The sequence below is a fragment of the Sorex araneus genome, chromosome 2 (genome assembly GCF_027595985.1).
Source record: "Sorex araneus isolate mSorAra2 chromosome 2, mSorAra2.pri, whole genome shotgun sequence".
Classification (NCBI taxonomy): Eukaryota; Metazoa; Chordata; class Mammalia; order Eulipotyphla; family Soricidae; genus Sorex; species Sorex araneus.
Genome location: NC_073303.1, coordinates 115036433 through 115057983, shown reverse-complemented (window position 1 = coordinate 115057983; position 21551 = coordinate 115036433). Strand labels below are relative to the sequence as shown.

The 21551-nt window shown below is 35.7% G+C and overlaps 1 protein-coding gene across 2 annotated transcripts in view; it reads right to left on the bottom strand.

Annotated features, from left to right (window-relative positions):
- Window positions 1-21551, bottom strand: part of CSMD3 (CUB and Sushi multiple domains 3) — a 1180343-nt gene that overhangs the window by 427472 nt on the left and 731320 nt on the right. For both annotated transcript variants that reach the window (XM_004607658.2, XM_055125482.1), the window contains one exon: window positions 5003-5141. In XM_004607658.2, coding sequence (XP_004607715.2) covers window positions 5003-5141 — 139 coding nt within the window. The remainder of the gene's footprint in view (window positions 1-5002; window positions 5142-21551) is intronic.

Sequence of the window (21551 nt, the reverse complement as noted above, 5' to 3'; positions counted from 1 at the left end):
TCAAAAATAGAATCTGAAGGAGAAAATATGTCAGAACACACTACATTCCTTAAATAAATGCTCAAGCAATTGTTTGTTATTGAATCAATTATTTGCTTGTTTTATAGTTAGTCTACTGTGATTATTGAAATTGAAGTTTCACTTTGATAGCTAGTCAGCTGACAACAGACAAATTAAAACGCATAGAGAATTCAAGAATTACTTGGAATTGAAACATAAAGAGATTTAATTCTTAATAGAATAGCAACATTAACTGGAGATACAGAGAACATTGTTCAGTAAGATAGAATCTTTAAAAGGAAAATTGTCACAGATTTGCCCTAAGGAACTATAAAAATACATTATGATAACAAGGGAAATGGAATAGACACATTTATTTGAATTTCTTTCATTCTGTGTTTGAAGATAGTTGTATAAATTTCTCATGAATTGCCTCAATCTAGTGTTCATTTGTTTATGACATTAAATTTATTTCTATCATAGATAAATAGTAAGAAACCAGTAAATGAAATTATGTAAGACCTAAAACTGTTAAACATATAGAAGAAAAAATATACTAAGGCAATAAGCTCTTAAACATGCATCTTAGTATATCCTTGTAGAAATGTCTTCAATGATGTGACCAAATACAAAAGTTGCAAAGGAGACTATCAAATTTCTTCACAGTAAAATAACTATTGGTGAAACATAAAGGGAAGTAATGAATAAGAGAACGTATCTTAAAATTATACATTTCCCAAGTGATTGTTGTCTAAACTCTATAAGCAACTTGCCATTCAATAAAACAGAATACAACTAAAATACAACAAAATATTAGCAGAAGTCTATCTAAACAGAAATTTAACCAAAACAGTACTACACATTTGCCAACAAACACATAAAACGATGTTCAACAGGGCTAGGGAGATAGCCTAAGGGATGGAGCACACAGGTCAGGTTTACACGGAGCCTCCGAGTTGATCCCTGGTATCTACTAACACTGATTTAGCCCTAAGTGCCCATAAAAAAAAGGAAAAATAAGTAAAGCAAAGGATGTTTGTAATCACATATTGGAATAAAATATTAAAACTGTGGAGAGATAGCACTTCAAGTCAATTAATATATATGGGGGTGGTGAGAGAGATACTGGAAACATTGTTTATGAAGGATGGGCACTAGTGGAGGGACAGGTACTTGAACATTGTATGACCGAAACGCAATCATGCAAGTTTGTAAGTCTGTAATGTATCTCACGGTGATTCATTAAAATATATAAAAAAAGAATCCAAACAATTTTGAAGTGAACAGCAATGATTAAAACTATGAATTACAAAAAAAAATCAATTAATATACCCCACACTGCAAGCTACCCATGGTGTATTCGATATGCCAACGACAGTAAAAAACAAGTCACACAATGGAATCGTTACTGATGCCTGCTCGAGCAAATTGATAAACAACAGTATGACAGTGCTACAGTGCTATTGGAACTACATGAAACTAGTGTAGGTAAGAATATGGGAGAAAGATACCATGCGCACTGTTGATGGAAATAAATTCATGTAGTACTATGGAAAACTGTGCAGATATCCTAAAACTCAGAATGTAAATATCTTATGACTCACCTATTCCACTTGTGGACTCTACCTTAGTAGTACGATAACATTGATTTAAAAAGTTCTGCCACACCTCTATTGACTGCAATATTTTTCACAAGTGGCAAGATACAGGAACTACCTATTTTCTCACAAATATGAGGTATTTTATATCCATAGAAGTCTGTTCACCTACTCAAAAGATAAAAATCTTGTGACTTGCAACAACACAACTGGGCTGTGAGAAATTATGGTGAGTTAAAAGATAGATAAAGGCTTAGCGGTTAAGATTTCTCTTCTATGAGAAATATAAAGAAACCAATGTTTTAGATTATGCAAACAAAATGGTGATCACCATAGGTGAAGCGGGGGAAAACAGCAGGTATTGAATAATGAGTCGATTATATGGTGGTCTGTGGAAACTAGATTTTCAGTGAAGTTGACGACGTAGCACATCCGGGTATCACACTACTGTGCTATAAACTGGGTATCTATATATAATTATATATCAAGGCTAACTGCAATATTTTTTTCCATTGGACACAATTTTATTCAACCTTCAAACGTTTTAGAAAAATGCTCTCAGTGGAATCTCAACCATTCCTAATCAAATTTGATAGTTTTCATTACTTAAACCTGAAAAAAACAGTGTTCCACAGAAGACTGATACTTATTGCTTGAGGTCAAGGGGTTGAAGACATGTAAAACAGTGGAAGAAATGTAGTCCTAGGGGGTCAGGTTGCCCTAAAGAACTGTCAGACCTCACAGCCGTGGGGAAAATTGAAACACGGGGGCTGCAGGAGGGATAGTACAGCGGGTACAGCATTCGCATTGCATGTGGCTGACCTGGGTTTGATACTCGACATCCCATATGGCACCCCAAGCACCCCAGGAGTAATTCCTGGGTGCAGAGCCAGGAGTAACCCCTGTGAATTGCTGGGAGTGACCCAAAGAGCGAGGAAAGAAAAAAAGAAAGAAAGAAAGAAAGAAAGAAAGAAAGAAAGGAAGGAAGGAAGGAAGGAAGGAAGGAAGGAAGGAAGGAAGGAAGGAAGGAAGGAAGGAAGGAAGGAAGGAAGGAAGGAAGGAAGGAAGGAAGGAAGGAAAGAAGTTGAAACAGTAAACAGTCTTCAAATCTGCGAATAAGATGGCAAATTATTACATGCAAAAGAGTTAATTTTCTTTTAAATGGTCCACACTCAGACATTGCCATCAACTCAGTGCCCCTCCCCCGCTTTTTTTCTCAAAGTTTCTACCCTTGTCCTATTCTTACTATAGAGTGAGTATATACCCTATTTCTCCTTATCTTTTGTTTGTTTATTTGGGGGCCATACCTGGAAGTAGCCAAGGTTTACTCTTGGCTAGCCACAGGGATCACTACTGGCAGGCACAGGGGACCTTATGTGGTGCCTGGAATTGAACCCTGTTAGCTACACACAGAGCAATCACCCTTCTGCTGTATTGTCCCTCCAGCCTTCTCCCTGACATTTGCATCCTCATCTATCTAGATTCTTATTAAGCAGATAATTAAATTTTGTTCTCTCTCACTAATCTCTCTGATATTAATTTGATTGCTCAATCAGCCCAAGGAGGACCCACGGGGACAGGCAAATTTTTCTTTCCTCCCTGAAAAACTCCATGCAGTTTCTCTTGGAAGGCAGGAGATGAGAAGTCAAGAACTTTGGACCAGGCATTTGGAACCTTCAAATGCAAATGTAAAACTAAAAGGCGCAGTGTGAGTTCTGATGTATCAGCCACACAGTCTCTGCCAGGTTAACTCAGCCACTGGCCCTGCTCTACCCATTCCCAAATTAAATCTCCCAAGAGATGTCTGCCAAGCAGTGAAAAATCATGGAAACAGCCCAGCTGAAACTTTCAGGCCACTGTCAGGAGTATCAGCCCCACTGAAGCTCCGGCAGCCCCACCTCACTACTGCAGCCTCACCTTATACTGCAGCCATGCCAAGGGTATAACTCCAACGCTTCACAATTATTCTCTGAAAAGATGCCAAATTGCAAGGAATTTCAGGGACCTCAGTGCCCAGACTAGAACTCTGGGGTCGTCTCGAAGTCAGGATGGGCAGCCTCCCTTCACCCTCTCTACTGATGGATGCCATGTCCGGTCCCACAGCTGCCCCAATCTTAACTCATTGTCCCAGACCCTAGATGCTGAAGTCTCTGGACCACACAAGACCTCCTGAATCCTCATTACTGAAATTCCAGGAGTACACCAGATCAGATGGGAAAGTAACATCGAAAACCAACTAAACACCAGGCAAAATCAGAAACACAGATGTCTCACCTAGTAACAGACAGTTTCAAAAATTCTTTCAAGTACTTAACAACCCTGTGATCAGATATAAAAGTTTTCACATTAAAAAGTTGTGTTTTGGGGGGCTGGAGCGATAGCACAACGGGTAGGGCATTTGTCTTGCATGTGGCCAACCTGGGTTCGATTCCCAGTATCCCATATAGTACCCTGAGCACCACCAGGAGTGGTTCCTGAGTTCAGAGCCAGGAGTAATCCCTGTGCATTGCTAGGTGTGACCCAAAAAGAAAAAAAAAAGAAGTTGAGTTTTTATACTCATTGATTTTAATATTGGAGTTTGTTATCTAATAAATTCTAGATATCTAAAAAACTCTAGAATTTTATCAAGAGTTGTGGCTTCTGTATACATTAAAATAAATTTTAAACATTTAAAAATTTAAAACCTTCAAAATAAAATAAAATAAAATAAAACTGCATATAAACTTTCAGAACTGTGAGGAAACAGAACTCTATCACTGAAGTCATAGTTCTCTGTGGCTTATGACAGAATTTACAAATGAAGGGCCAGGAAAATTATGTAGTTCATAGAATGATGGGGAATGACCTCATACCAGATATTTTATACACCTATCAAAATAGAATAACTCAAATCTCTCAAATTTTTACATTAGTTTGATAGATTCACAATGAGACAGCTCTAACCATACCATAATTCTGTGTGCTTCTATATGTATAATTGTAACAGAAATACAATTATTAAGTTACTATTTCATCATTATTAAGGACGAGTTTGGAGCTAGAAAAAAATGTAAATATAACAAGAAAATTATGTGAATTTTTTTTTGGATTAGTGAATAGTAACCCCATTATAGTCCAGAAGTTTCTCTAGAGAATTTGTAATGATCACTAATAGATCATTAATTTGCATGCTTATATCTCAGAAGTATGCACAGCTCTAAAGTAAAAGATTATCTTGGTAATAATCATACAGAATTCAAGAAATAGAAAATTAACTTGAAAGCAAATTCAAAGGTATGAAGCCCTGAAGGTACTGCAAGGGACTATTACAAAAGAAAATTACACACTGATTTGGTTAATAAAATGAGAAATGTCAATTATTCTTATAGATGATGTTTTCAACATAGAAAAATATTTGCAGAGACCTTTCGAATGTAATTTTGATGGAGTGTCCAGGTTCAGCTTCAATCACCCACTCACAATTCAAAGAATCTTTATAGTATCCTGGCCATCCTGGAGAGAGAATCAATCCACTTGGAGCTGAAAAATGGCCACCACAAGGAGCTGGAATATGAAATGAAAGAAGTATTAAGAGGAAACCTTTGTAATGCGTCTTAAGAGCCAGCCTTAGTAAAAACCTTAAAAAGAATCTGTATATCCTTACTGAATGTGAGTTAATACATCTTTGATAATAAAAGGCATCATTCTTTCTATTGCTCGTGGAATAATTTCTTTAAAATGTTAACTTACCTTTTGAGATATATGGCTTAACTATACCTTTATAATGTCAAATAAATAAATACATCATTCCCAATTCTTCCAATAATATCTCTCAAATATTTTCCTGTATTTCTTTCTTAAACTTGAAAATTATACAAGCTGTTAGTCTTAGGCCTTTTTTTTTCATTTCCTGATCCATATCATTAAATATTGTGAATTCATTCTATAAAGTACTTTCCTAATGCTTTGGCCTTCCATTTGTTAATAACGCCTCCCATCATATGTAACTTCCTTCGGAGTTTTTCCTTAATTTCGAATATGCTAAGTTTTCACTTGCTTTAACATAACTGTATGAGTTATATACTTTAAATTATATATATGTATATGTATATATATACATATATATATCACTATCTTATTCCCTTTTGGACATATACTACTATCTCTTTTCTTTGATTATCAAATAAATCCTCATTTATCATTTTAAATATTTAATCTTCCATTTCTTTTCCCACTAACCTCACATGAAATTGCATCCGCAATGACAGATTTGCATATAGATACTGATTGAGTATTTTAGTGGAAGCTGTGAGTATAATTTTTTGAGGTAAATAAGACAAATTAAGAGAAGTGAAACTTGCCAAATTTCTTCAAGGCTTCAAAATCTCAAAACAACTTTCAATCCAGTTTTTATATATTAGTATCTGAAAGGACTGGGACGGTAGCACAGCAGATAGGGAGTTTGCCGTGTATGCAGCCGCCCCGGGTTCGATTCCTCTGTCACTCTGTAGGAGCTTGGCAACCTACCGAGAGTATCCCGCCCATATGGCAGAACCTGGCAAGCTACTCCTGGTGATGTCGATATGTCAAAAACAGTAACAACAAGTTTCACGATGGAGACCTTACTGATGCCCGCTAGAGCAAATAGATGAATAAAGGGACAACAGTGCTACAGTGCTACAGTATTTGAAAACTTGTCCTCCTCCATTATTTTCTATATGAAGTGGTGAAAGTATCACAGATATTCTTAAGAAAATCAGAGGGTAAATATTGTCTTCTAAAACTTTCATATATTTTTTCAGGTCAATAATAGTACATAGGGATACTTCTAAATGCTGTGCATTTATCTTCAGAACACCAAAATAAACATAATATTGAAAAAATTCTAGTTACAAGGGATTTTTTTCCCAGTGTATTTAAAACATGATCACAATGCAATGAAACTATTTAAGTGTACACTATCTTTTATAAAATATATGAATTATATATACACTAATCATCACCTGAACCCTCAGTCTTAAGATTTTTATGCCTGAATTTTGATGGGTATGGACCAATCAGCATGGGAGCCAGCGAAGATTATCTTTGCAGCATCTTAAAATAAAACAAAAGTGAAGTTTCTTACAAAGAATGAATTTCTTTCTTATAAATTATTTTTCTGAATCACACAATGCTGTTTGATATCATTTAATCTACAGAATAATTTCTTTCAAAATTGGAGTAAATACTTTCAAAACCCAGCACTGCTTTATCTACTACACTTTTGTAATAGTCTAAATATTTTTCATCATTTCATCAATTTTTACAGCCTCTTTGCCAAAAATCAATTCCATCTCAAGAGTTGAATTTCCTGTCTCACCCATAAGAATAAACCCCTCATACATTAAGCATTTAACCTGAGATTCTAGCAATGCTTTCACTTCTTCGGGCACCAATGCTGATTCTAGTTCTCTATTCCTACCCACTTCCTTAATTTAAAATTCCGTACTCTGCTGAATTTTCAACCCGTCAAAGTTATCCATGACGGTAGAACCTTACTTTCAAACACTGATAATGCTGATATCTTGACATCTACCTATGAATCATGTAAATTCTTAATAACATGAAGAATGATGAATTATTTACTGAAGCTGGTCAATTTACTATGCCCAGATAAAGCACAGAGATTCTTATCTCTGCAACTATAGTCTTCCAAAGTGCAGCTGTTGAATAATAAAACTTGAAAGTTAAAATGACCCCATCCACAGACTGCAGAACAGATATCGAATTAGGAGTTATGGAAACAATGTAAACAACACGAAACTCTTTGTATCACTCCATCTGTGCTCTTGGGTTCCTGTTGCCTTGTCAATGAATAGTATTATTTTGAAAGTTATATAAGCAACAGATTGTTTCACTTTCTTATAATTTATGTGCTCACTAGAACAGCAATTTTAATCTTCTCTACAGACTTTATTCTTGCATTTCGCAAAAGAATGATATGACTTAAGAGTCATAAATTGCAGACCATCTCAATCTTTCATTTACCATTCTCACCAAGCTTAATCACCTGTATGCTTTAATTGAAAGTGAGAGACACGAAACTCTTCCTTCTACTTGAGCACTAACAGGTCACCAAAGGGTTATGGGCTGGGCTAATATTAATATCATCCTGTCCCAAAACTGGGGCTCAAATAGAGGGAAGGATACGAGGCAATGCCCAGTCAACGGTAAGCTCAGAACATACATTTTATGGGGTTGGTTTCAGGTATACCAACATTATAACTGGATCATCAAACTGTAATATCAGTCATCACAACAGGAGATAAGACATGAAGAGGATAATATTGTGAAAGGGGTCAGAGATAGTATGGGGGTTAAGCAAAGCAAGTGGCCAAACAGAGTGAAATTCTTGTCATGGTTCCCTAAGTATCATTAGAAGTAATCCCTGAGCATAGAATTAGCAGCAATCCTGGAACACTGTTGAGTGTGGCCCTCAAATACAGCCATTCCCCTATATCTTTCCTTCTCTTCATGTTGCCCATTCTGGAAGGAATTTTTTATCATCTCTCTCAAAGTGAACACAAACTACAGGAAAAAAGGACCCAGAATATGGAAGACTTCTATAATTCTTCCATCTGTAAAACACACATATGGAACACATTAAATTTGTATACAATAAAGTGAAGTATGTTCATATCAAAATTTCAACTCAGTAGAGCTTGCACCCAAGGACCTGAATGTTCTATAAATCGATTTAAATCCATCATATATGCATGTATATTCATATATATGTATATGTATATATACATTCATGTATATATATTTATATATCTGTGTCTATCATATGTTTCTGTTTAAATTCTATCATATATATAAATATTTGTGCTATTTATTTATTTATATTCTAACTTGTTGAAGTCGTAAACCCTATTCCTCCAGACATGACTTTTATATTTTTGCTCTCTTATTCTCCAACTAATTTGTCGTAGCCCTAAATAATAATATTTATAAATAGGTTTAGGCTCAACATTGCTATAAAATTTAGATTTAGTAAAATATATCCTATGAAAAATTTCAATATGAAATATTCATTAACAGAACTTCATATATTTTGTCTCTGAAAAGATTTCAAAGGGAAACTTTTTCATAAAGATTATTCTTCCTTGTTTTATAATTAGATTTTTATGGAATTATTATGTATTACAAATACAAATTTAAAAGCATTAATAGTCACTTACATTACCATATTTTGAAAAACAGAATGAAGCACTTTAATGAACGAAGGTCAAAAAAACATGGAGTTTTTGAAAAAATATTGAATAGGTCATCACTCATATTTTTCTACTTAAGAGCTCATGCACTTCAATCTAATCATCATTGAAAGAGGTAATTAGTCATACAAATAATAATTGAGTAATGGGTATTAAATCATGAAATATAAAGTACCTAGAGACATTTTAATTGATCCCTCAGTCCATAGTGTGAGGAAGTTTAGAAACAACTTTAATATAAAATAAATAACATAAGATGTGTGTACTCTGCTTTCTAAAATGTTGAATGTTGGAGACTGAGTTTTTAAAAAAAGTCTTTTATTAGTTTATAACATATGGTAATGTTATAAAGGTCCACATTATCAAAATTGTACAAGGTAATCTTTTATTTTATATATATAGTTGTAATTAAAATTATTATCTAAAAGCAAGCAGGCAAACTTCCTAGGAGCATCTGTTCAGTTAATTCAGAACATGCCACTTGCTCAAGGTGACAGTGAGAAAGAGGCAGAAAGATGGGCACTTGGAATAAAGTATGTGCAGCTATGGCAACAGAGCATGGAATACTCAATATGCAGGGAAAATGAGAGTTATTGAATTTGAAAAATTATCCAAGAGAAAAAGAAGAAAAAACATATTTAGAAATCCGCCCAAAGCTGAATAGAGTACAGAATATAAGAACATAGTACTTTGAAACAGACTTAATGATAATTTTTAAAAGATTTCAATTTATGTGAGAAATAGCTGTTAAAAACAATAACCCCCCCAAATCACCTAGTTTTCCAACTTTGGAGTTTGTTTTATCCATGTGCTATGTCATTAAATTAAGAATTTTTATTCATTTATTCATTATTACTTTTTTAAATAAGTAAGTCACCGTGAGGGTACAATTACAAATTTACCCATCTTCGTGCTTGTGTTTCCCTCAATACCCCTATATCAAGCCACAACACCCAAAAGGAGAGAGAATAAAATGGAATACCCTGCCACAGAGGTGGGGTGGGGTGTGGGTGGGGGGACGGGATTGGAGGGTGGGTGGGATACTGGGTCCATTGGTGGTGGAGAATGGACACTGGTGGAGTCATTATCAAACGTTGTAAATTAAGAATTTTTCTTTAGAGCTACTTTAAAATCAAATGAGTCATTAAACTTGCCCTAATGGGGATGGCGGAAGTCCACACAGTCATAGTTTTTAAGTAGATATACATTTTCAAAATTTCTGGAAAAATGTAGAGCTCTTGAGATTTAAGAAATGCTTGTATATTTCACACCTTCCCACAGAGTTCAATGTATATGGTAGGGTGACATTAATTAGTGTCTCCTCTACTCATTAGAGGGATCACCTACTTCTCTCCCTTGGTTTTCCAAGTGATTATCTCTCCTCTTTTCTCCAATTCAAGAGGCTCCTAGCCCATACCATTAACCTAATATATAAATACCCACATTTGGTCCCATCTCATGTAAGAATCACCATACTCATTCAATGACATCTGTTTTACTCTTTTACTAATCTATTCAATATTAATTTGCTGAAGACACCCCAAAACATGAGAGCGGGATTTTCTCTCCTCTCCTGAAAATGACCTAGTGTTTTCAAGGGAAGACTTTGCTTTTATTCATTAAAATGTAACACTAGTCTTTTAATGAAGTTGTAGCTTAAAATGGTGGTTTCTTATACCAGTTTGTAGATGATAAAAAAATTATGAAATACATAACTTTGATAGGAAAATTTGGTCTAAGGAAACTTAGACCAAATGACAGATTTTAGATTAAAATTCAACTATTTTAATTTCACAATAGAAATAGTTCCAAGATAGAATGAGGGTGTTATTTAATTTTGCCAGAGGGTATTCTCTAAGCATATCCTACTCTCTAAAGACAGTAGCTTTTGTAATGAGAGCTATAGGGTTAGTAAGGAGAGGTAGATGGTTAACTGAATAGACTATTCTATCAGAGATTTTTCAAAATAAATGTAAGGTTCAATCACTCCATTTTAAGTGTGCCCCCAGTGGGAATTAGTTAATTTGCATATTCATTTATTCAATAAACATTTATTTAGTTTTTGCTATGGGACACTGTGTTAAGTGTTGAAATTAAAAAAGTTAATAAAATATAAATTTTAAAAAAAAACTCTATTACATCAAATCTACAGTTACAGAAGACGGATGGACTCGGCATCTTACCCCAATTCCTGAGTCAAATCAACAGCTTTGCTAAGTGCTGTCTCAACGACAAAGCTGACCCTGCTGACAAATTTTTTTTTGGACTAATCAAATCAGGAGTTGCCTACAATTTCCATCCCACCCACTCCATCCCAGGCAAAGCAGGGGATATTCTAGCCCTCTGAGCACTAGGAGGGACATTCCAGTTCTCTGATAATACTGGTTCCTATCTTAGTGTCGCCATGTGTGCTATGTCATTGATCCATACCAGGTAATCACCACCTTGGGAAACATGAGCCTATCTTTGCAATTGTGTGCAGCATACCCTAAGCAGGCATGCGTGGATTTGTGGATTGTGTGTTGCAGTTCCTGGATAAAGGTGCAATGTTTAAGGACAGAGAATAAGAAAGCTGCCAGATTGCACTGATGTCTTCAAGTCTGAATGGCACACCAGAGCACAAAATTCCTAATCAGGCTTCCTTTAGGGACCAAAGTGGGACATTGTATGGCTGCCTTGAGAAGGGCTGTCTTTATGTTCAGATATTATTTCTTCTTCCCATTTGTTCTAGCAGATCCCAGGAAACATGTCCAGAAAAGAGAGTTTTGACCTCTAACAAATTTCAATTTTTTGAAAGTCAAAGTACAGGGGAATCTCAAGAAATGAAAGTGATTATTTCTATAGTTAGCTATAATGAATATGTAATTTGGTAAGTGCAGAGGAAGCTGGGTAAGGAATCTGAAAACATTGGAATGATAATCAGGAAACAAGACAAAATATCTGTTATCTACTGAAAAAAAAAGACATACCTGAAAAGCACTGGGGAAAATATTTTTCCTTTATTTTCCTTTTAGTTGTTTTGCTGTGCTAAAACTGGGGGGAGGAGAGGAATCACACTTGGCTGTGCTCAGGGCTTACTCCTGGCTCTGGGATTAGGGATCATTCCTGGATGGACACTGGGCTTTGGAGCCCATTCGGGGTCTAGTATCACAACTGGGAAAGTAGCAAGCAAGGCAAAAGCCTTTATCAGCTATACACTGCCTCTTGCCCATCGCACATGGGGGATCTTCAAGCTGACTTTATCAGAAGTGAATTTATATGAAAAAAAATGTAAGTAGAAGATAGGGTAAAGGGAAGAAAAAGTGAAGACAAGTTAAAAAATCATCTATCCACAGAAAAATAATTTGGTTCTTCATTGCTGAAGCTTATAATTAGTAGAGATGGAGGTGGGGCAGTTCTTGGGGACATTATCAGTATTGGTAACAGCTGATAACAATGCCTACCCCAGTCAATACCTCATGTTGTATTATCGGTTAGTTCATGTGTTGACAGAATTTGATAGTGAGTGACTAATACGCAGTTCTAAAAGTCTCTTAGGTAACCTCAAAGAGGATAAAAAGGCTCTTTTGTCAGTGAAAGATGGCTTGGCTTACTTCCCTTGAACACCCCCATCCCCGCCTCTTATTAAGCAATGAAAATAGAGCATAAATGACAATAATGAAGTAGAGATGGCTCCAATTTTTCTAAGGTTTAACAAATTTTGCTATAAATTATTTGACTTGGAGTGCTAGGTTACTTTAAGATGAAAGGACAAATAAAAAACACCCAGTGTCTTCTAAAATTCAGGGTTGGTTAGAGCTTATTCAGATAAAACTCTCTTGAATTAAAAAAAATGCCCAGGAATTCTGCAGTCCTATGGCAGGAGAGCATATTTTACTGGGAAGTGACACAGTTGCTCAGAGAAAAATGGGGATTAGGCTGGCTGTATTTAATTGCAGGGGTAAGATTTAAGTTAATTAAAAAGGTGAGCTTTCAAACATTTGATAGATAGCTTTTCTGAGGAGTTATGCATGATTGCATGATAAATCTAGATGCTACATTTGAGGTTATCAAACTGCAACTGTTCATTTATTTTCTTAATTTTTGTTGTTCTTTTATGGTGATACTTGGGGAAGTAATAAATGATGCTCTCCAACCTCAGTACTCTGGACGACGGTTCAAAGAATCTTTCAGGAAACAACTTTGGTAAATATCGACAAGATTCTTGTTTTTAATGCCAGTATCACAGGATTTAAAGAGCCACGACTGCAGACAAAATATCCTAACACTCTGTTTCTCTCCCTCTCCCTTTATTCCCATCACCCTGTCTTCCTTTCTCCCCTACTGAGATCCATACAGACTAAGAACAGAACCCTATTGATTGCTACACACTAATTTCTCTTATGAAAATCCTCCATGAAACATAGAATTAAATGTTACCTAAATCCATAGGGAAAATTAAAGTTCAGTTTTAAATATGTATATGGGTGTGGACACACATTTTGTCTATGACAAAAAAACAAAGAATGCATCACATTGTCATAATTAAATAGGATCTTGTATCTTGTGGGGAGAAAGAGATGGTAGGGGTTAGTTCAACACATGGTTACTTGGGTGATGAATCTGATAGATTTAGGTTTTTTATATACTAATGGGCTGGAGCGACAGCGCAGTGGGTAGAGCATTTACCTTGCATGTAGCAGACCTGGGTTTGATTCCTCTGCCCCTCTCGGAGAGCCTAGAAAGCTACCAAGAGTATCCAGCCCCCATGGCAGAGCCTGACAAGCTACCCGTGGCGTATTCCATATGCCAAAAACAGTAACAAGTCTCACAATGGAGTTGTTACTGATGCTCGCCTTTGCAAATAATTCTTTTAGAAAAAAAGTAGTATCTGGATAGGAGAGCTCCTTTTCCTTTAAAGTTAATTGAGATTCAAGAGAACACCCCCTTTCTTCAAAAGTAAAACTCATCAGGCATACAAGTCCAGTCTTGCTTCCAAAGAGTTCTCCAGGGCTTGTGGTACCATCCTAATAACTCAAGGAATCCTCTCCAAAATCCCATTTGGCTCTGTGAGGAAGGATCATAAGCCACAGTTATGCACGGCGCTCTCTGTTAAGGACAATCATTGCTCGGCTTAGCATTCTATGGAATCTTCTGAAAACAGAACAAAATTTTAATTTTCCCTAATTATTACATTTGATACAATATACCAAATATGGTACTTCTGAAAGAAAAAGAGCAGACGTTTTAACCTTCTTAGTATTCAAAATCATTCATTTTGAATGATTGAGCACTGGGTTTTCTTGAAGCACCCTCTTAAGAGGTCTCTGAGAAGTGGGCTCAGAGACTTGGAGGATATTGCCTCCCTACTGCCATCTCCTCTCCTTTACCTTCCTTTGATTCCCTCTGTGGTATATGAAGAACAGGACAAGGCAAATCATGCTAACAGAGTCCTCTGGCTGCCACTTTATCCCTCCCTAATTCTAATCTCAGCTCTCCTAGGGTTCATTATATATGGATATGATACTTCATGTTCTCTCATGAAGAGAAGAAAGAATGTCTTAGAATTGCTGACAGCAGGGAGGAATAGCTTCTCAGCACAATAGTCAGTATAGCAAAGCTAACGACACTTGTGTCTCCAAAACTCAGCCAAAGACCTCGTAGTTTTACTTGGATTGGGTTTCTTCAGTCAAACCAGGTTCTGCTTTGGGATTTATTGGCTGCGCAGGAGACACACATCATTGACTTGAGTGACTATTTAATCTAGTCAGACTGTAATTCCTTCCATATTCTGTCATTATTTTTCTTTCCATAGTACATTATGTATACAAGATAGACCAGCAAGTACACAATACGATCCCATATCATCCTGAAGACTATAGTTCATCTTTCTCAGAAGTAAACACATCCTCTTTGAGGGATTTATTTTAGAGCCAATTCTCTCATTTTGGTTTAAAGATAAGAGTAGCATCCTTTTTATGCTAAAGAGATAAGTAAAAGGCAGAATGATTCACAATTCCAAGATAAAGTGCTAAAGAATCAGATATAGATAGATAGATAGATAGATAGATAGATAGATAGATAGATAGATAGATAGATTGATAGAGAAAGAGAGAAGCATTTTACTTTTTTTTTGCTGCTTACATAAATCAAGAAGATGGGTAACTGAGGTCAGGAAGGAGAGAGATAAGTCAGTCAGAACTCAATTAAGTCACGGAGGGCATAACTGGACCTCATTTTGGGAATTAAATATTCATATACACATTTATTTAGCTGGGGCTCTAAGTTTTCAATTTCAAAACAGTAAGAAAATTGACCCACAGATTTTATTAGTCATGCATTTTTCTCCTATTGTTTTGCTTGCCAGAGATAATAATTTCCTGTCACAATGCTAATAATATTTGAAATTATTATGAGTCATCATCATAAAATGCAACTTTTCTTTCAGTTAGTCTTAACTCTGTCTTAATTAGAGCAACTATTTTGAGCCAAAAAGTGTTTACCTAATTCTTCTAATGTATTTCATTAAGTATAAATCTCTTTGTAAAGCAGTCCAGTGAATGTATTATATCTTAATTATATTCAAGAACATGACCATATAATCCAGAAGGGCAATATTCCATTTCTAGTTATGCTGAAGGGGATTGCTTTATATTGAAGAGGGCATTGCTACAGCAGTGCAAGTGGCATGGGACATAAAGAACCAAGAAATAAAGGAGACGATAATCAGATAGCATATATGCGCCAGAGTATTCTGAGACAAAAATTCTTATAAAAAACTAATGCATGGGCACAGGTGAAATCCATAGCAAATATTTCCATAGAAGGGAATAGGTGGAATAGTAAATTCAGGTAGACCTTCGAGAGGAAAGCACAATAATCTATGTCTGAGAAGTAGGAAGAAGTTGCTGTAGCACTGTAGCACCGTCCTCCCGTTGTTCATCAATTTGCTCGAGCAGGCACCAGTAAGGTCTCCATTGTAAGACTTGTTGTTACTGTTTTTAGCATATCGAATACACCATGGGTAGCTTGCCAGTCTCTGCCATGCGGGTGGTATACACTCGGTAGCTTGCTGGCTCTCCCACAGTAATGGAGGAATCATATCTGTGTCAGCCGCGTGCAAGGCAAATGCCCTACCTGCTTTTTTTTTCATTTTAATTTTCATTCCATGATTATAAGTGATGCAGAACTTTTTTTCCATATACCTATTGACCCTTTGCATGCCTTTCCTGAAGAAGTTTCTGTTCATCTCTCCTCTCCAGTTTTGCTGTATTCTTTCTTGTATATCTATGCAAGTAATTTATATAATTTTGCTATTAATTACTTTCCAGATGAGTGGTGGGCAAATCTTTTACCTCAGTCTAATATTACTACTATCAAGCTCATGCACTTTATGTATCATTTTTCTTCCTACATCACCTAATAACGATCCTTATCAGGATTCAGTTAACTGATACATAAGAAGTCGCTAGGTGTCAAAAATATTTTAAGTGAGTGGTTTACAGATTTTCGTAATGTACTATATAATGGTGATAGAAATCGAGATATACACTAGGACTGCAGGTTGAAATAATGAATGTATGAATAAATGCAGTGCTATTCATGAAGATGGACAGAGGCTGAAACTGTAACAAGTTTGTAGTTTTAGAGACAGGAAGATCAGCAAATTTTGGACAGGTTAAATTTAAAATGCCTATCAAAAATCTATAAGAAATATTGAAGAGGAAGTTTAATATATAAGCCTGATCCTCAGTGCAAAAAGTTACACTACAGAGGCTAATCTAAGAAACAGAAGCACATAGAAACTATTTAAAGTTGAGTATATGGTGAAAATATAAGACCAGTGACTGGAAATAAAAGGGAAAATATTTCTACTCTAGATAGTACTGGAGTACATGCAGAAATAATAAGCACAATAAGAAATTGGAAGTCTTAGACCTGACAGAGATACCTGATGTGATAGGAAACTGAAATGAGTCTGAGTAGTATTTAATACAAAACATAATAAATTATGTAGGTTTAATATTGCCTAATTAATTTTATCATAAGTATATATACATATAACTCTAACCTATTAAGAGAAAATTTATTTTAAAATATAAATGGTAGGTTTATAACAAGTTAACACATACATTTTAACCCAACTCAATTTTGATCTACAAATAAATTCCTTTAGTCTTTCAGTCTACTTGTGCACAATTCAGTATTTTTCTTGTTGCTTAAATTACATTCACCAATGAATACTAAGTCCTCATATTCAAAAACAGTCTCCTAACATGAATGCAAATGAGCTAGAGACTTCATTTATGTCCAACTGTCTTGCTATTAAAAACAGCGAACTCTAGATGATACAGTGTTCATTGATTGACACCAAAGAAGAAAACTTTATTTCATTCTAAGCCTCATTGTATTCTATCTCTTTCATGTTATTCTGTGAAATGTTGCCTGGCTTATTACTGCAGAATTGATATGAATGTAGAATGCGGTTTGTCTAAAGTAGAAATGCAATTCCTGAGAGTTACTTGAAAAGCAATATCAAAAGTTGATCACTGTATGACTGAAATGCAAACATGAAAGTTCATAAGTTTGTAACTGTACCTCATGGCAATTCACTAATAATTTTTTTTAAAAAGTTGATCTCTCTGTGTGTCTCTCTCATTTAATCCAGAGCATAATTTCTTATAATGAGATAGTAATGGTAAGCTCCAAGGAGACAGAATATCCATTTAAAACTATCAGAAAGAGAATAAGAGAAGAACTTAATCTTTCCTGCAGACAGTACATTTTAAAGTATAGATCTTGTTTCTATCTGAGAGTACATTATGGAGGGGAAAGGGATAAACACACGTAAGGAAGGGAATGGGAATGAGATAGGAATGTATGAAGGAAGAAATAAGAAAGACACCTTAGAAATGGCATAACTATGCGAACAGAAATGGAGAAATGATGAGAATGATGATGATAACGATGATGAACTTTACATATAACAGTTACCTTAGATGGAGCAAAGATGAAATTATAGTTTAGAAATACGGTTTTGAAATTTTCTGTTCACTGCACTAGACAAAAATTTGCATCTCAATTCTGACAAAGTAAAAATAGCTACTACATCTTAATGTGTCTTCAAAAATTGGTATAGTTTCTGAGTTTGTCTGAATTTAATCATGCCCACATTTGAAAGGCATTAACATTTAATTTATTAAAAAATGTGTAGTGGCAAATGTTTAAAATGATAAGACATGAGTAGAATATTAACACAAAGCCAAAAAAGCATTACAGTAAACAATCTGAAATTGAAATGGAAATCGTGGGATAATGAACAATTCGGGTTATAATGTTACAGCTAGGCTTTTAGGTGGTAGAGGATCAGACTTAAACAGTGTAACAATGCCTCACAAAAATTAAAAGAATAATAATAATTTCACTTGAGTCCAAAGGACTCAATGACCCAGTTGCTCGGGACATTGGAGTGTATTGCACAGGAGAGAGGACGGTGACTTTTTATTTTGAACATTGTTCCAAAGTACTTCCCAAGGGACTCTAGATACTGCTAGATTTCCAATCAAGAATACATCCCAATCAGTAGGTCAGCCCCTTTACTTCCAAAACACTTACCTTTTCTAAATATAGTAGGGAATTATATGGGCAAATGTGAACACTCTTGTTGCTGTTGATTCTATTTTTGCATTATTTATTCATTGTCGATGTTGTGAACAGATAATCTAGTTCTCTAGAAAACTTTGGAAATCATACCTTCCTCTTGAGAGAGCAGCCTGTTGTCATAAGGCAATCTAAACAATTTCTGTTATTACCTTGTTCTTATAAGCAGCTGAGTACATGGGCTAGAAATATTTGGTTTTATTGGGGATCATAAAAATCTCCCTCTTTTTTCTGGTCAACCTCACCACACTGGAAGATATACATATTCAGAAATTTTTTTCTTCCTTTATGTTTGTTTGTTTTGATAAGATTTGGGGCTACATTAGTCATGTTGAGGGTTGATTCTCACTCTTTGCTCAAGGATCACACTGGGAATTCCTCTGCAGTACTGGTGATTGGATCAGGCCAGGTGATATATAATGCACTATCACTGCACATAAAATTGTGATACTTTTTGAGCAAACAAATTGTTGCTCAAAACTAATATGGGAGGAAATATTGAAAAAAATTTCAAAGATTGTGATAAACTCATAGAAATGGCTAAGAGCAAGATATTCATGAGGAAATGGTTATAAACATGTGGGTATATTAGAATTACCTATAGACAGCTCACAGCATGGACAGAGAGACAGTGCAGAAGTCAGGGAACTTGTTTGCATGCATCTGACTTAGATTTGATTCCTGGCACCCCATGAGATCCTGAACCCCCCGAGCAGTGATCCCTGAGAGCAAAGTCAAGAGTAAATCTTGAGCACTACTGGGTGTAGCCCAACTTTCCCCTCCAAAAATAAAATTAAAAAAAAACAATAAGGACAGAATGGATTTATAGGTAATGTACCAAACAACCTAGACTTACTCCCTCTACAAAGATCTTTGTGAGATTTCAGAGGGAAAAAAAAGAGTAAAAATAATGCAATTATGTCACCACTTCTTAGAAATGGTCCTTTAGCAAACTAGGTGGGCACAGACAGGAAGGGTTTTCAAAACCCAATAAGAAAAAATGTGTGGGTCAGAGACTATGGCTTAAATTTTGTCTTCTGTATGCAGTGTTGGTAGCAAAGGAAATTACAAACATTGAATATGAATTAAGAGATACTGGAATGTGAGAGCTAGAGTTGGCTGTGATATTTAATATGAGCTGCGGTAAAAAAAAATCTAGTTAAGCATCTTTCCTTTGAAAAAAAGAATGAGGTAAAAACAGCAACCTAGCCATGTTTTTTTCAGGTGGTACTCACACACAGAGTTGAAGATACAAAACCGGTTGCAATTACACCATGATGTTTTCCTTCCTTTTCCAAACTTCTCATCTTGGATCTTAACATGGACTTTGAAGGACAAGGACAGTGATGACCATTCCTTCAGGGTTGTCAAGAGAAATTCTTTCCAGAAATGTTTTTGTGGAAAGAATGCACTCCCATATTCTCAGGAGAAAACTGTGCTTCTTGAGGGCTAGATTTAATGAGGAAACTTGCAAGGGCTTGGGCTGAGTGGAAGGGATAAATAAATGGGAGAATGGCAGGGTTATGTGGTGAATATGGGACACTGCTCGAAGTGAACCCTAGCACAGAGCCGAGAATAAGCCCTGCATCTCACCAGATGCAGCCCCCCAACCAAAAATAAATTAACCTCAAATAAAGTGTACAGACAACAAAATACTCATAACAATTCACACATTTAAAAAAATCTTCAAGTGAAAAACGCTGCTGAAAAAAAATCAGGAATTTTTTTCTTTTTTGCTTTTTTTTGGGGTCACATCCAGCAATGCACAGGGGTTACTCCTGGCTCTGCACTCAGAAATTACCTCTGGCGGTGCTCAGGGGACCATATGGGATGCTGGGATTCAAACCCGGGTTTTCCACATGCAAGGCAAATGCCCTACCCGCTGTGCTATCACTCCAGCCCCAAAGCAGGAACATTTTTACAAAGCTTTTTATATGGCTTCATGAAAATCACTGCACTTACACTGTAAAGAAGACTATAAGAACCATCGACACTATTTTCTGTGAATTTAGGATATTTCATTAATGGAATCATCATGTGCTGAGATGGACCTCAATAAAGCCAGTTTCACTCAAACTATATTCTAAGCATGGTTGAAGCAGTCATTGATTGCAATTAAACAGGCTGCCACTGTGTGAGCTCAAATTGGAAGATTTCAATGTTGATTACAGAAATGAATGTTTTATGTTCTTTTACCCAAATAAACGACCAAAAGTGTTTCAAAATAATCTAACTTCCCTTCAAAATGTGGAGATTTCATTAACTTATGAGAGAGAGACAGAGAGAGACCTAGAGAGGGGGAATCCAATCCATCTTTAGTTATTGCATCAGTGTTTAACTTCAGACAAAATACATAATTAATGTCAACAACTGTACTTAATTTTATTTATAGTATCTGGAATTACTCTTGGTTCAGTGGTGCAATTGCAAAACTGCAGTGAATTATGATCTCATTTTGCCACGTTGGTGAGAACATTCATTGTTCAAGGATCATAGAAGATGAAGTCTCCTTTCACTTTTAAGGGTTTCCTTAGTTTCAAGGCTTCATAGTTTGAAATGGATCATATGTTTGCCAAAATACAGAAATTTCTGTACAATTGTCTAGAGAGAACTTTTGAAGGGTAAGCTGCATTGAAAGTGCATTGAAACTGCAAGTTTTCTTATCAAAACATTTTATAAGACTTTTCTTTTATTAAAAAGTCTGATAAAAAACAAATAATCTCACAATTTTATTTGCTTATTCATTTATTTGTTTTGTGGGTGACACTGGTGGTACTCGGTGGCAGAACCTTGGTCAGCCCCATGCAAGGCAAGTGCCGGACCTAACTGTACCATTCCTCTAAACAATAAATGCATATTTATAAGCAGCCTCTAAAAATTAATCTGAGCTAGAATGTCCTGCATAGCAAATAAAGAAGTAGAGAGTTTCTTTGAATTGATCAGAACATAAGAATATGTCACATGCTGTATGTCCATCTATATAAAACATGTAGCAATGTAGCACTGTCATCCCGTTCATGGATTTTGCTCAAGCGGTCATCAGTAACATCTCCACTGTGAGACTTCTTGTTACTATTTTTGG